Source organism: Pseudorca crassidens, chromosome 18 (assembly GCF_039906515.1).
Source record: "Pseudorca crassidens isolate mPseCra1 chromosome 18, mPseCra1.hap1, whole genome shotgun sequence".
NCBI classification, from domain to species: domain Eukaryota; kingdom Metazoa; phylum Chordata; class Mammalia; order Artiodactyla; family Delphinidae; genus Pseudorca; species Pseudorca crassidens.
The window spans coordinates 54,957,512-54,974,244 of NC_090313.1; the positions used below are offsets into that span (position 1 = coordinate 54,957,512).

General features: G+C 47.4%; 1 protein-coding gene across 2 annotated transcripts in view; it reads left to right on the forward strand.

The window, feature by feature from the left end:
• The first annotated feature begins 1,026 nt into the window (after nucleotides 1-1,026).
• The window catches only part of CNMD (chondromodulin), a 28,543-nt gene continuing 12,836 nt past the window's right edge, over nucleotides 1,027-16,733 (forward strand). Inside the window, exons 1-4 of one of the 2 annotated variants that reach the window (XM_067713209.1) lie at nucleotides 1,027-1,162; nucleotides 1,582-1,722; nucleotides 7,279-7,419; nucleotides 14,986-15,099. In XM_067713209.1, coding sequence (XP_067569310.1) covers nucleotides 1,091-1,162; nucleotides 1,582-1,722; nucleotides 7,279-7,419; nucleotides 14,986-15,099 — 468 coding nt within the window. In that variant the 5' untranslated portion in view covers nucleotides 1,027-1,090. Of the gene's footprint in view, nucleotides 1,163-1,403; nucleotides 1,723-7,278; nucleotides 7,420-14,985; nucleotides 15,100-16,733 lie in introns of those variants that run through there. The other variant, XM_067713208.1, reaches the window with a different exon arrangement.

Genomic DNA, 16,733 nt, shown 5'->3' on the forward strand with positions numbered 1-16,733 from the left:
AGTCCTCCCCTGCACCGTCCCGTACCCCGCTTACTCCCCAGCAAAGGACTCTGCACCAAGCTAGAACCCAATTAATGAAACCTGGATCCAAACGAGGTACCACGTAGTCCTAGTACTGGCAGATGGCATTTCCCAAAGTGAAAAAACTCTCTCCTGTTCTGCCTTAAAAATACATACTATATACTATATCGATCTGTCTATCTCTCTGTGTATATAGTATAATATACATACTATATATGTACATATATACTTAGCTATTCCTTTGGACATATCGGTGTTTTTGGTGTATGCGTGTTGCCATTGTTGTTTTTGTCTCTGTTTAACTTAGTCAGTCAACCAGAATGTACTCTTAGTCTGGTCTCGCCAGCTCCTTCCCTCCAGCCCCTTTGCTTGGCTTTCAGTTTTGCTGCAGCTGTACCCTCCTGCTAAGGCTCCTAGAGGAACCAGTGACAAGGGCCCATCTCTAAGACCCGGATCCACGCTCCTGTCCCAGGGCCATCCAGCAGTGCCAGGCCAGCATAAACCCTGGCAAACGTTGGCCCATGTCCCCAGTTCCACCTTCACGGCCCTGCTCTCCTCTGCGTCCTGTTCCACCAGCACCACCGCCCAACACACACATCCAAGGACACTGCAGGAAATGGGCCTCCAGCCAGGCGTCACGGCAGAGCCTTCTGACATCCTAAGAGATCCTTGGATGGTGGAAGGAGTGTCGGCGATTTAGCATTTCTTGGGGTCAGCACCCCTAGTCTACTCGCTCAGCACCACCCACCATGACACACTCAGGTTTACAAGGATGTTTGGGGCAGGGGGTGCGGGGATGGAGTGGTGGGGGCAGTAGACGGGAGAGAGCGAGAAGAGGGGCATCTGGAAGGCAGGATGAACTCACTGCTGCTCCAGGCGGGAGAAGGAAGGGAGGAGAAAGGTGAGGCGCTGGGAGGGGTGGGGAGCGCTGGGCTGGCCCAGGAGGGACGGGGCACGGTGCAAGCAAGCGCGCGTGCGCCCCGTTGAAGTGCCCGGCACGTCGGGGCAGCAGGACAGAGCCCAGGGCGCGCGCGGAGCCGCCCAGTGTCCCGCTCCTGTGACCGCAGCCATGACGGAGAACTCGGACAAAGTGCCCATCGCCCTGGTGGGACCCGACGAGGTTGAGTTTTGTAGCCCCCCGGTGAGTACCGCCTGGGAGCCCCAGACACGCGGGGCCCGTATCCCCTGTCCCGGGTCAGCGATTTGTGTCACCGAATTGGGGAGCTGGGAACAAATGTGGGCGCCCAAATGTGGGTTTGGGGTGGCGCCCCACGCGTGTGCGTGTGCAAGGGGCCTGGCATCCCCAGTCTGGTGTGAAGGGGAGGGTGGATAGGGAGGAAAGAGGGGGCGTTGGGTGGCAGGCGGAGAGAGACCCGCGGGGCGATGGCCCTGCACCGCGAAGTTTGTTCAGCGCACATCCACTCCCGAGTACCAGGGACCCATGGACGCAAGCGCGGCGAAAAGGGCCGCCCGGAGGAGCCCCGGGCGAGCTGTCCGACACCCCCAATGCGCTGGGTCGCCGCGCGCGGACATGACAGTCCCTCTCCCGCCGGCCCGCAGGCGTACGCCACGGTGACCGTGAAGCCCACCAGCCCCGCGCGGTTGCTCCAGGTCGGAGCCGTGGTCCTCATTTCGGGGGCGGCGCTGCTGCTCTTCGGGGCCATCGGGGCCTTCTACTTCTGGAAGGGGAGCGACAATCACGTAAGTCCGGAGGGCGGCTGCCGGCTTGCGGGCACGAGTCAGGGTGCGCGAGGTCGGGAGGGGCGCGGGGCCTGGGGGCGCGCGGGACAGCGGGGTCCTCTCTGTCACTCGCGTGTCCCCTCCTAGGTGGCGCCAGAGCGGCCCCCTCGCCCCAGCTGATGCTTTCCCCTCGGGGCCTCCCGGGTACCTTCCCCCTTCTTCCAACCAACTCCACGATGCGGCTTCCCACTCACGGGCAACTTTGCAGAAAAGCCAGTCAGGGCTTTATGGGAAGATGTTAAAGACAGAGTAGCGGGGAAAAGCAGGGGACGGTTCCAAGAAAGTTCTTTTTGGCCCATCCCAGCCTGGCGTCTCCGCTAAGCAGTTGAGTGACCATGGGTAAGGCACATCCCCTCTGGCCTCGCTTTACTCATCCTTAGGAAAGAAATGGAACTAAGCCCTCTCCCAGCTGAGAAAGGCTGTGAATTTAAGACAAAGACAGTGGAGGGACATTCAGACCCAATAAGGGGACGAATTTGACCTCTCAGTAGCGCTGTCTCTCTCTCTCCCTCCCTCCCTCCCTTCCTCCCTCTCCCTTCTGTCTTCTCTCTCTCTCTCTCTCTCTTTCTCTCTCTCCCTCTCTCTCCCTCCCTCTCTCTCTCCCTCTCTCTCTCATCTTTTAATGCCCCCTTCTCTCATGCAGTAAGGGGAAAAAAAAAAAGATCTAACTTCCTTAAAGATGGCAAATGTCTTTAAAAATCACTTCTGGCTTGGTCACATGTGATTTAATGGTAAATGTTTTACTAACTGCTGTCCTACTTTCTTTGTATGCAACTATTTATTTTAGAGCTCAGTTGGCTCTCAAGGAATCTAAAAAGTGTTTCTGACCCAACTAAGCAAAATACCCGTGTTTTTGTTAAATACTCTGAATTTTGTTCACCTACGTAAAGGGAGGCATTTTATCTTGATGACCATTGCCAGGCTTGGTATAAGTATTTCAATTAATGGAAAAGAATTCCATCTCCAGGGTGCACACAAAGGGCTGTTTCTTAATCACTACCCTCAGAGGATCTGTGACTGCTGTTTCCCGTTTCTCTCCCACCATGAAATTCAAAGCATGAATGAATCCCAGTACTTAGAGAAAATGGTGCTGAAAGCAATTCAGCCATTTTACACATCACATCTTCTGCAGTCACGGCATAATTTGTATTTTTAACTCAAATGCCTAACGTAGATAAGCATGCCATTTAGCAGAGTCTGTTTTAGAGACTATATCAAATTTACAAGCATCGATTTGGAAGATCAGAATTGCACAGTATTTTGTGTATATTTGAAAAGTGCCGTAATCTATTTGTATATTTTAAATATAGAAGCTGGGCCAGATGCTCACATTTGAAAGCAGCATATCTGAACATGAGAACGATGTCAGTATCTCCACCTCCATTAACAGCAGGGTTCAGATTGTCATCCCTTGGGAAACTGTACCATCTTCGAATGTAAATGCTATCTTTTAGATGACAAAACTTCAATGGTATAGGTCCTTTGGGTACAAAAATAGCTTTGCTTTTTAGGAGGGAGCGGGTAAAGATTTTGGTCCTGGTATGTATGAAAATGAACACCATTTGGCATTTAATTATTCAAGGCAAACACAGCTAACTGACAAGCTTCTAGAAAGAGAGATTGAAAGATCGCCCTGAAAGAGCAGGGCCTCCTTTTATCATAACTTGTACTTTACTGCAAGATGGTTGGTTGTCTGGTTCAAGAGAGCAGTATTAAATTCTAAAAATACAGAGGAATAGTTTATCACATTTTATTGCCAACAATCAAAGTTATCCCTGTCTCTTATAGAGGCAGGAAAATGAAGAAAATCGTGGTAGGTTTGTTTTTTTTTTTAACTCCCAAAATATTCCATGCTGATCCATTACTTAAGTCTGAAAAACAAATCACAAAATACTAAATAGAGTAAATTTGGCACCGTCTATGCATAGCACAGGCACAGGTCTGCTTTCCCTGAATACAAATGTAAATGGCCCAAACAAAGCATAATCAAGTCTCTGTCAAACAGAAAGACATCCCCAACCAAATGAACTACCCACTCTTTGGGGATTATCTATGCCTCTGCTGCTCTATATTGGTTTATAGAGGAGAGCCAGCAGTAATTTACCTCCTATGCCTTTCATATGGGTAAATCCCCTTAGGACAGGTTTACTGGAAAGCAGCTAGAGAATTCTGAAGCATTGGAGTGCTAATAATCAGGGGACAAGCGACTGGGCTCAAATATTGAGGCCATGCTTCATCCACGTTATTGTAAATGGAACAAGGCATTGAAATATGGGAAACGCCCACCAATATGACATAACTGACAACCCTACCCCGTGGGATGAGGCGAAGACATCATTGCTCGGGGACTTTATTCTCAGCCTGATTTTTCAAGACATTGTCCCAAACATGATGTAATTATCTTATGAACCCAGGCTTAATTAGAAACTCATTAGCAAACCTCCTTGGCTGTAAAAGGTACCATGTTGAGCAGACTATTGGCACATAATAAACTTTCTTTGTGCTTGGACAGAAATAGCCTTAGGTGCTAACAGCTCCATCAGTTTGGAGCAGATAATGTGATTACTGCTCCACCAACCGAGCCACTTTCTGAGCTCAGGGCCCAGTACTTCGGAAATAACTTCCGACTTTTTACCACCCCCCAACCCAAGGCACTTCAGGAGGGCACAAACCTCCATTGCTGCCCCATGCAGACAGTGTACTGCTTATGAAAGCCGGGCTGCAGCTACATTACAAAGGACGCCTCGTTAGGGAGCTTCTGCTGGCGGGGAGGTGGCGAAGGGTGGTAGAGGAAAGTGAAATTAGGATAAAAGCCACAGTTCTAGTGTTGCGATCTTGTCTCCTCAAGACCCGCTAAGAATTTGCAAACAGTTACTTAAATTTAGGATTGCTTGAGTAGTAAAAAGCTTATGTGCAATGCTTAAAAAAAAAAAAAAAGAGCCTCTTGTCTCATGAGTGAAGGAAGGACACTCGTGCCAGCAGAAACTCACATGCGCGTTGTCTGCCATGTGCCCTTGGACAGCCAAAATTAGTTCAAGTGAATAGGGGCTGCTCAGAGAGCACAGGGGCAGAACAGAGCCTGCTTTCTGAGCTTTACCTGCAGAAAGCCCTGGCTCAGCCAAAGAAAACAGGTTTCCCCAAACTGGCCGATGGTGAGGACGCCTGAGGTGCAAAGTGAAAACAGATTGCTGGGCTCTGCTCCCGCTTCCCCTAAAGCAGAAGCCCTAGAAGTGGTTCTTTTTTAATTTTTTTTGCGGTACGCGGACCTCTCACTGTTGTGGCCTCTCCCGTTGCGGAGCACAGACTCCGGACGCGCAGGCTCAGCGGCCATGGCTCATGGGCCCAGCCGCTCCGCGGCATGTGGGATCTTCCCGGACCGGGACACGAACCCGTGATCCCTGCATCGGCAGGCGGACCCTCAACCACTGCGCCACCAGGGAAGCCCCTAGACGTGGTTCTTATGATCGGGTGAGCTGTGAAGACAGTGTCCTGCAGGAATCGGAGTTCATCAGAACGAGGGAAGGAGGGTCACTGAGAATGAGGCTGAACTGCACGCCGGCATTTTCTCTTCAACTGACAGAGGGCTGTTACCTAAAAGGGTACATGCTAGCAAAGCCGTTTCTACGTCTCTGCTGATAAACTAAAATAGCACCCTGTGGGTCTTGCAATAATGAGTTTTCTACAAGTAATGATCCAATAACAACAGATACTTTTCCCGGGGTTTGTCCATGCTGCGGTCAGCCATTCGTCATAATGAGGGAGAAAATCAGACTTGAATTGAATCTGAGGTCTTTGCAGTTCTGACCTACTGACCTGACACTAAGTAGCAAGTGTCTTTCATCAGTTCCCATTCCTTCCCCTTTAAAGATTTTATAGCTTATATATCACATAAGAGATATATTATATATCATATATAAGATATAGATATATACATATATATACCTTGAAGAAAAAGGAAGAAAAGATAAGAAAAGGAACCCACCTACTACCCCATGACACAGAGAATGTTCTAGAGCAGCGGCATACTGAACAGGAGCAGTGTGTGAATTACTTTTTAAACTATTGTCCTTACCAGATGTCTAAACTAAGAGAGCCCTTTGGATCATCTAATTTAGTGGTACACTGTAAAAAAAATTTCTAATGGTGGAATTTTAAACAAGATATTACTCAGAAATCCAACACATAAAAGAGATCAGAAGCAGAGCTGCTCTGGTTAAACTGCATGGGGCTGGGGCTTGGGGTGGATAAAGGAACCTCACAGTTCTACCTACTCTGCTCCCCTCACCTCTGGACCACCTCCATGAAGCCCCAGAACTCTAAGGACATAAATGAAAATCACCTCTGAGGGGGCTTACCTGGTGGTGCAGTGGATGAGAGTCTGCCTGCTAATGCAGGGGACGCGGGTTCGAGCCCTGGTCTGGGAGGATCCCACATGCCGTGGAGCAACTGGGCCCGTGAGCCACAACTACTGAGCCTGCGCGTCTGGAGCCTGTGCTCCGCAACAAGAGAGGCCGCGATAGTGAGAGGCCCATGCACTGCGATGAAGAGTGTCCCCCACTTGCCACAACTAGAGAAAGCCCTCACACAGAAATGAAGACCCAACACAGCAAAAATAAATAAATGAAGTAATAAACTCCTACCCCCAACATAAAAAAAAAAAAATCACTTCTGAGGTCCCACTTCATTGTTTTACACTCAAGGTAACTCCCAAGACACAGGGATAAGGGGTGTGGCCATCATTTTTCTGATTCCTGGGCCAGTGCTCTTGGACAATGCCAAGCCTCCCTCTCTTCTCCCCACAAGTCTCGTAACATAATGCTTTATGAGGCCATGTCTGTCCCACAGAGTCATTAAAATGAGAACCTCTTATTTTGAGCTGAAACAGATGTGCACATTGATCTTGCTCTCTGTAAATGCTACTCTATCTCAGGCATATCCTAGTCCTGCCTGCAGTTCTTACTGTATACCACACTCCACGCCAAAGCTTGACTGAATGACTTAAAAAAAATACCTTCAAAGTGACGTGCCACTGCAGATTTGTTCAGATAACAGCCCAGTTAACCCTCTGCCTCCTCAATTTCCATTTATCCATCAATGGGTCTTAACTCTGGCTGCATAGTAGAATTGACCTTCAGAAAAAGAAAGATCTGTGCTCACACCCCATCCCCACAGGCTCGGATTTGATCAGTCCAGTGGGGAGAACCTAAGCATGGTAGCTGGAAATTCTACTAAGATGCTTCTACATGTAGCCAAGATTGCAAATCACTGAGCTATTTGATTTAGTATCAGAGACTATCAAAAGCTTTACTTTTAAGATATTTTTTAAGAAATCATGTATTAAGTGATTGGTCTATGAATAAAGTCCTCACAGATAACTAAGATAATCATCCTTACTATTAAGAATGATTCAGTGTATCTCTGAGAAATAGGAAGGCTACTTTATATACTGCAGATCTAAAGATAAGCCCTGAATTACTCTAAAAGGGAGGCATCACTAACTCTGATGTTCTCTTCCAGATTTACAATGTCCATTATACCATGAGTATCAATGGGAAATTACAAGATGGGTCAATGGAAATAGATGCTGGGAACAACTTGGAGACCTTTAAAATGGGAAGTGGAGCTGAAGAAGCGACTGAAGTTAATGATTTCCAGAATGTAAGTATGTTTCATGCATTTAGGAGTTTAACCAGGGAAGCCTGGGAGACTTCTCATTCAGGGAGAAGGAGCGCCCCTCACACACATCCAAATGGGAAGGAACTGTTCTTTTTGGCAGCCATGGTACCACTAACCCACCTGCACCGTGCAGCGTATTCTCTCTGAGAGAGGACCACTCTGTGTCCTTTACATTTTCAAAATGAAAAAGCAACACCTTAGCATTGAAAAAAAACAAGTTCTTAGAACTATACAAAGTCTTGGCAGAGGGACTTCCCTGGTGGCGCAGTGGTTAAGAATCCGCCTGCCAATGCAGGGGACACGGGTTTGAGCCCTGGTCTGGGAAGATCCCACATGCCACGGAGCAACTAAGCCTGTGCGCCACAACTACTGAGCCTGCGCTCTAGAGCCCGCGAGCCATAGCTACTGAGCCTGCACACCTAGAGCCCATGCTCCACAACAAGAGAAGCCACCGCAATGAGAAGCCCACGCACCACAACAAAAAGTAGCCCCTGCTCGCCGCAACTAGAGAAAGCCCACGAGCAGCAACGAAGACCCAACATGGCCAAAAATTAATTAATTTTTTAAAAACCTTAAAAAAAAGGTTTTGGCAGAAAGACTTGCGAGAGCTATTTCTTTCCAAGCAGCTTTCTTAACACAGTGAATAAAATGCTCAAGCTCCTCTAGAACATTGCAAGGTCTGAAAGTGGCACTTGTCAAGAGGAGGGAAACTTTAATGACCTAATAATCTCATCAACAACAGGTGGGATCTATTTATACATGTTTCTCAATTCTTCAGATTTCCCGTTTAATCCAGGAAGTGAGCGTGGAGAAATTCCCCTGGCGTATCATCTGCTTTCTGACTATGGCCTATTACAGATGAAACCTTCGAGTCTCCTTTGAAAAGGGCACACATGTTTGCTTTCAAAAATTCAATTTACAGGCAGTTGGAGACATTAAGCCACGCATTGATGCTTCAGTGGACATCTGTGAACCGAAGTGTCACTGCAGGCCTCCTCTCTGGATGGCCACCATAAATATCTTCCTCTCTTTCATGTTCTGAGATGAGAAAGAGGCATCACTGTTTGTGCTCTCCTGTTAAATCTGTAGATGGAGTCGGTGAGACTTCATGAAAAAAGGCTCTTGAAAATAATGTCTCTCCTGATAGTTTATTGGCCTGCAAACATCTCATCGACCTGTCTTCCTCTGACTGATGAGAAAAACTAGAGATGCTTTTCATTCGAATGAAAGAACTCCCCTTGTTGAGACCCAAACACACTTCACAAGCCCTTTTGAATAACAAACAGATGCTAACCTCAGAGCCCGGCTGATGTTACACATTATTTGATGATGACAAGGGCTGGCTGTGTTCAGCGTGGGCTCTGCCCCGGGGCCAAGCTCTGCAGCCCCATGTGTGCGTGGCTGCATTTCGCTTAGTCATAGCTTTGCAGATGGTTCTGGTCAAGGCACAGGGATAATTTCTCTGGACCTATTAAAGGCTTTTACTGCAAGACCGAGGACAAGGTAAAAGGGATGTTTTCCTTTGCACTGCTCAATATAAAATTATAAAATGTGACTCCCACACATGCTTTATTCATCCAACCCAGAACAAAATTGAATACCCAGGATGTGCCACAATATCAAGATATGCAAAGGTGGTTATGCAGTTAAATAAGAAAAGATCCATCTCTCTCAAGATATGCATGTATCAGGAATATCCTTTTAAAATAGTTAATCCTGGGCTTCCCTGGTGACGCAGTGGTTAAGAATCCACCTGCCAATGCAGGGAACATGGGTTCGAGCCCTGGTCTGAGAAGATCCCACATGCCACGGAGCGGCTAATCCTGAGAGCCACAACTACTGAGCCCACGTGCCACAACTACTGAAGCCCGCACACATGGAGCCCATGCTCCGCATCAAGTCGCCACAATGAGAAGCCTGCGCACCGCAACGAAGAGTAGCCCCTGATTGCCGCAACTAGAGAAAGCCCGCGCACAGCGAGGAAGACACAATGCAGCCAAAAATAAATTTACTAAAAAAAAAATTTAATCCCAAACCTATATTTCTGTTTTATAATCCTTTGGTTCTAATAATGGTATTGATTGTGTTTTGTTCTCAGAGGCCAATGGGGCCACACATATTTTATAAACTGATCAATCGTCTTTGAAAGCTTCCATATTTCTCTAAGTCAGAACTGGTGAGTAGAACATTTTTTTGATGGATAGAACATGTTATGGGTTTAAATAAGCCCGGACTTTTGAAAACCCATGAATCAGCCACTATGGTACCTGCAGTATTACTTTCTCCTGTATTCCAAACTGTCAGTCAAATTCAGGAAGTGCTATTGGAGCCCACTGTGTGCAAGGGATGGTGTGAAGCATGGAGGATACAAAGGTGACTGACACTTGTTCCCTCCCTCAAGGACCTTACAGTCCGTGTCCAGGAGGCGGACATCCACACAGAAGTGGCTTCAGGTCAGGCCGGGAAACACGCTGCCATGGAGCTATGAACAGAAACGTGGAGCCATCAAGAGGAGGAGCCCATCGCTGTCAGTTGGGGGAGGGAGCAGGTTTTACAGAGGTGGCGAGGAAGCTGAATCCAGTCTCTGAAAATCCCAACCCCGAATTAATTTTTGGAGACAGAGTTTTGGGTGAAGTAGAAAAGAATAGCTTTATTGCTTTGCCAGGCAAAGGGAGCCACAGCGGGCTAATGCCCTCAGAACTGTGTGTCCCGACCTGGAGGGGGGAGTGAGGAGTTTACAGTAATGGTTCAAAAAGGGTGTGATCAGCTCGTGGACATTCTTCTGATGGGTTGGTGGTGAGGAGTCAGCATCATCAACCTTCCGGTTCCAACTGGTCTGGGGTCTACAGGCTTGTGGGCAGCACAGAGTTAACTTCTCCCACCTGGAGGGGGTTTCAGTATCTGCAAAACAGCTCAAAGATATTGTTGTTTGTATCCCTTGATGGGGAACCAGGACCCTGCCCCAAGGCTGCACTATTGTTTCTTGACTGTTCCTCCCTGGTCTCTGCATCCCTTCCCTTCCTTAATTAGCAACTGTTTGAACCTGCCCATTGGAAAGGAACTCAGGGAAGATCCTGAAGGCTGAATGATGCCTATTTCCTGTAACCAAAGAAACAGGGGACACAGAAAGGCTTTTGTGCCCAGGAGCCCCACAGAGACCTGCTCATTATCGGCAACAGTTGAATCAGGTCTGGAAGAATGGAAGAAGAATTTTGGCCGGCAGAGAAGCTGGGGCAGGGCTTTCCAGGCCCAGGGGAGACTATGCAATACCCGTGCTCAGGTCTGCTCCCAAGTTCTAAGTAGCCCGGGAGGTGGCAAAGATGAGAAAATGGAGTTGCAGGTGGGGCCAGAGTAGGAAAGTTTCTGAATTGTAAGTGAACAGCCTTCCCCGCTAACCCCACCAAGACTGTAATAGAGCCAATGGATAAAAAAAGCCCCCTGAGAGGGAATTAGCACTGAACAAAGGGCTCCAGGCTCTACACTGTTAGAGAAAAGGTTGTTCAGGACACTTGTTAAAGAAGGTGAGGCGGACTTCATTCAAGGCAGGCTACTACCGTGGGGTTTTGTAGTAGGAGAGAGAGAGTGGGCTCAGCCCCGAATACAATAAGGAAAAGTGGGGATTTATAGCCAAAGAACAGGGTGGAGGTGTTGGTGGATGGAAAATTACTAAGAGGTTCTTTGCTAAACTGACCTAACAGGATTTTTGCTGCAGGCAGGTCAAGGAGATCAAATATCCAGGTTGATCAGACCAAGGCTGACTCAGCAGGATTCTTGCTAAAACTGGAATAAACGGGCCAAGACAGAGCCCAAGGTTGGGGCCTAGTAAACAGAGGACCCAGAGGAGCCTGACTAGAGTTAGGTCAGGAGAGTCTTTGTCAATACCCTGTGGAACACAGAAGCTAAGTTTGTTGATAATATATGAGTTACTTTCTAGAAAGTTACACCCTCAATAGCATGAGTGATGTTGGTCTAAGCCAACCCTCTCAGACCTAATGACCCATTTATATAACAAAAATCCCGGTTAGAAATTAAGATAGAATAAACTGATATATACAGACTTTCACTATACAACGCTTTTGACTTTGTGTATATTTGAAATTTTTAATTTAAAAAGCTGGGAAAAGGGAAAAAAGTGGGGGGGGGTGGGAAAGGATAGCGCAACCTACCTGGTAGGTAAGTAGGTTATTGGTTTCAAGAATCAGTATGGCCCCCAACTATAACATAAAGAAAAAATAAATTGAAAGTAATTTATAATAAAATTTGGACTTGAGCCTGATGCACTAGAAAACATCATAAAAGTCATATGCTTGGGTCACTGTCTGTGCCACAGCCTAAAATGCAGATTGACCTAAGTGTGTGTTGACAAATTAAATACCAGGTAATTTTCTCAAACAGTAAACGAAAGTACCATTTTTTCTCCATTTGCACAGTAATTCCAGTCCTAGGAAACTGGTTGTACATTAAGACTATACCAAACATCACTCTTTTATATGTAAAACGGTGTTATGTTCTAGGCACAGACGCTTACCATCAGGTTTTTCACCCAGGGCTCTAGGTGGTTGGTTCTTCAGGGCCCCCCTGAGCTGGTTGGGATCTGACACCCCTGGGCCCCACCCAACAAAAGCCCAGAGAGCCCCCAGTTTTTGTGACAATAAAAAACTCCCTCAAAAGTTTCTAAATGGCCCCCTGGGGAAAGGACCCCTTGCCCTCCTTGGAAACTTCTGGTTTAAGCCACAGAAATAAATGAGATCCCCTAGAAAGAAAAAAATGGTGCAGCTAACATGAGATTAGCCGACTCGATAAAAGGATGTTAGATCACTGGGATCCTCACTCATTACCTTTTTAGCAAATTTCTTCATTATCACCAGCTTCTAAGGTTTTGTTTGTTTGCAAAAACAGGATATTTTCTTGACTTTCCCTTCCCTCTGTTTAATCTCTTAACATGTCTGGCTGTTTGATATGGATTTGTATCTAGACAGGGTGGTTAATAAGTGTGAACTGCTTCCCACAGGGCCCATCCCTATGGGGTTTCGGTTTTCTATGCAGCCTGTAGACTGTCAGAACTAACTCAATACATACTACACTCACATTCAGGGCTGTGAATCCTTCCAGAGCGTCAGTTCTCTCCCTGGGGATATGGTAATAGCTCTATGGTGTTTCCTCCCTGGCATCTCAGATTCAGAGGCTATGAGAGTTTGAAGTTAAAAGAACATATCACATAGAGGGGCAGTAACCCCCCTCCCCTGCCTTCTGTTTTTCAAACCATGCGCCCTAGATTTACAAGTAGATTAAGAACAGCAGACCTTCCAGAGATAGCATGGTAGAGAGCAGTGGTTCACCTAGTGTGTTCATTAGGCCACCAACAGCAGCAGCACCTGAGTGCTTGTTAGAAGTATACAGTTTAGCCCCCACTCCAGACCTCCTGAATCAGAAACTCTCGGGGAGGGGACCAACACAGTATTTTATTTAACAAGTCCGCCAGGTGATTGGAATACAAGGGAAAGTTTGTGAGCCACTAGTACAGAAGAAACTTGGGTCCAGAGGCTGTGTCTTCGTCCCTTGAGGCTGCTATAACAAATTGCCATAGACTGAGTGACTCTTAAACAACAGAAATTTGTTTCTCATAGTTCTGGAGGCTGGAAAGTCCAAGCTTAAGGTGCCAGCAGGTTGTGTGTCTAGTGAGGGTCTTGCTTTCTGGCTCACAGACAGCTGTCTTCTCGCTGTGTCCTCACATGGCAGAAGGGGGAAGGAGCTCTCTGGGAAAAGGGCACTAATCCCATTCATGAGGGCTCCACCCTCATGACCTCATCACTTCCCAAAGGCCCACTTCTGGGTACCATCCCATGGGGGGTTAGGTTTCAACATAGGAATGTGGGGGGACACAGACATTCAGTGCATAGCAGGCTGTTTCAGTTCTTTTAAAACTTTGTTACCCTGAACAAGTTTCTTTCTCCCTAAACTGGTGGTCCTCAGCTCCAGCTGTACGTTATAAACACATGGGGAGCTTTTTAGCATGCCAGTGTCTGGGCACGGCCCCAGGCCAATTAAATGGGAATCTCTGAGGAGAGGCCCAGGCCTCTGTGTTTTTAAAATCTTTCCAGGTGATTTTGGTGCAGAGTCGAGACCCTCTGCAGTAAGCCTGGAGTCCATCCTCTGTAAAGGGGGGTCGGGGGGGGGTCACGCCGCCACCTCTCTCTGGGTGAGAGGTGACACTGGGAGGAATAAGTGAAACGTGTTACATGTGTATGTGGCCAATCAGGCTGCAAGGCAGATAACGAGAAGCTTCAGGAAGAAGGAGCCTTTCCTTCTCCTCTCCAGTCTGTCACCCACCCCATTTTGCAGGGCTCCTGGCTCTGAGATTCCCTATGGTGTAACCGTCCATGAATATCCTCAAGCAGGAATGACGTTTGACTTCGTTCTTCATTTAAGAGGGCTGACTCCTGAGCCAGGCCCCTAGGTTGATAAAGGCTTTTCTTCTTCCCGCTCCTTGGTGTTGACGTTAGAACAAGTTCTGTATCTTCCTGACATTTGTCTCAGCTCAACAGAAGATTGATCAGTTGAGATGTTCAGATTTGTGTTGGTATCTACATTATGATGGCATAAAATTTGTAGGTCTTTAATACCGCTTTTGGCCACTCACTAGTCATGAAATTAACCAGCAGAGGGAAAGTAAACACTCTTGGGTCAGAACATACCGTTATGCCTGATGCGCTCCGCGGGCGGAGTCAGTGCCCAGCTGTCAGCCAAGACTGGAGCCTTGCGGCTGAGGTTTCCCTTGAGGCTGTTCCCTAGGCAGAGGAGGAGACACTGTTTATATCTCACAGGGGACGAAAACAAAACGTCCAAGTCCTTGGATAAGGTCTAGGAGCAAAATTCAGTTCCCAGTGTTATAGAAAGCTACTATTTACTCTGGGCTCAGCGACTTAGGAAAAATCCGAACTGATGGAATTAATAAATTGGACCAACATCTTTTGAGAACCTTTGTGGGAGCACCAAACAAACAAAAACAAAAAAGAAAACATTCAGATCGATCTCAAGCTTAGAGCTGCGTAGGGAGGTGACATTCACAAGGAGCAAGGGCCCTGAGAGCCAAGTGCCAAATGAGGGATGAAGATGGGAGGGCTTTCAGGGAGTTAGAGAGCGGGAAGCCCACTTAGCCTGGGATGGCCAGAGAAAGCTGCACAGGAAAGATGGCATTTCATCTGAGCTTGGCAGGATGGATGGAGCAATGAACAGCTCTGTCAGCTTGGAGGCAGCCCCTGGCAGGGGCCTCCCCATCACACGGTCTAAAGCACCATCCCCTGTCACTCCTATCTCTGCACTCTGCTTTATTTTTCTCCATAGCACTTAACGCCACCTGACTTTATCTCTGTTGTTTTATTTTTGGTAAATAACACTAAAAGATAAGCTCCATGGGGGCAGAGACTCCACCTGTTTTGTTCATCCCTGTACCCAGGACCTGGAATGGTGCCTAGCTCACAGTAGACACTCAATACACTGAATAAATGAATGGATGGATAGACGGATGCATAAACTTTTGTTTCCTAGGGCATCACAGGAATCCGTTTTGCTGGAGGGGAGAAGTGCTACATCAAAGCACAGGTGAAGGCTCGAGTTCCTGAGGTGGGCACCGTGACCAAGCAGAGCATCTCCTCTGAACTGGTGGGTACCAGCCTGCACCACACAGCAAGGGCTTTGGGCAGACATTGAAGGTACAACCCTTTCTGTCTCTAGTTCCTGGATAGGTTCATGACCAGAACATAAGTTCTCTTTCTTCTCTGCCAAAGGAACTTAATTATTTTGGTCCTACTCATTGGTTCCAAGTGATCATTCTTACATGATGTAGTATAATTGGAGGTTTTGGAAAACCAGATTTTTAAAGTACATAAAGGGGATTGGTCATGACATGGCCCTTATTTGCCTGATGTTAGGGAACTATCTGATCAGTGATTACGACAACCTAAAGGGGACTTCCATGGTGGTGCGGTGGTTTAGAATCTGCCTTCCAATGCAGAGGACGCAGGTTTGATCCCTGGTCAGGGAACTAGATCACGCATGCCGCAACTAAGAGTTGGCATGCCACAACTAAGCAGCCCACCTGCTGCAACTAAGACCCAGTGCAACCAAAAGAATTTTTTAAAAAAATGACAACTTAAAGGACTTCATGGGCTTCCCTGGTGGTTCAGTGGTTGGGAATCCGACTGCCAATGCAGGGGACACAGGTTCGAGCCCGGGCCAGGGAGGATCCCACATGCCGCGGAGCAACTAAGTCCGTGAGCCACAGCTGCTGAGCCTGCGCTCTGGAGCCCGCGAGCCACAACTACTGAGCCCACGTGCTGCAACTGCTGAGGCCCGCGTGCCAAGAGCCCGTGCTCCCCAACAAGAGAAGCCACTGCAATGAGAAGCCCGCACACTGCAACAAAGAGTAGCCCCCGCTTGCCACAACTAGAGAAAGCCCATGCGCAGCAACGAAAACCCAACGCAGGCAAAAATAAATACATTTAAAAATAATAATAATAAAGGACTTCACGTGTTAGGATCTTTTCATTAAAGGGGCCTCAGGAGCCTCAAGCCTCACTCCAGCCTCAGCGCCGCTCAGCAGGGGGATTTCCTCCTGAAAATTCACCATAGCTGATCCCTTAGCCTCCGCTGGAAAGCAGCAACAGGGCGCTCCTTCCCTGTGCATCAGGCACCTTCATGGGAGGTAGTTCTAATTGTTTTGCCCTACGTTGAGCTGAGTGACTCCCTCTGCAATTTCTTCCCACTGGTTCAAGTTCAGCCCAAGGAGGCTACTCAACATATATCGAATTCCTTTCCTACGTGTCAGGCTTGTGAGGTGCTTTAAACGTTGTTCATCCATTTATTATTAATAGCTTGCCTTTGAGCTTGGCTTTATAAAAATTTATGTTAAGAATTGCACACAGAGTTATAAAGGCACATGTAACAATAATACCTTACACTTATTTGGTGCTTTAGGGCTTACAAAGTAACCGCATTCGTTCTCATCTTCCATTTGAGTTGCGGCAGGATAGGGTGGGAAAAAAATGGACTTTGGAAAAAGTGCGTTCAAATCCCAGCTCTGACCCTTGCTATGATGTGACTTCAACTCTTTGAGCCTCAGATTTGCCACCTACAAACTACAGTGTGCGCCCTGTCCCCACGGCCCTGAACTCGATAGATAATGAATAGACGGCTGCTGCTTTCATTCTTAATTTTATTATGATCACTTTGATCTTTCCAGTATCCCCGAGAGGGAGATATATCAGGCATCAGCTCCCTCAGGGCAGCTGAGGAAA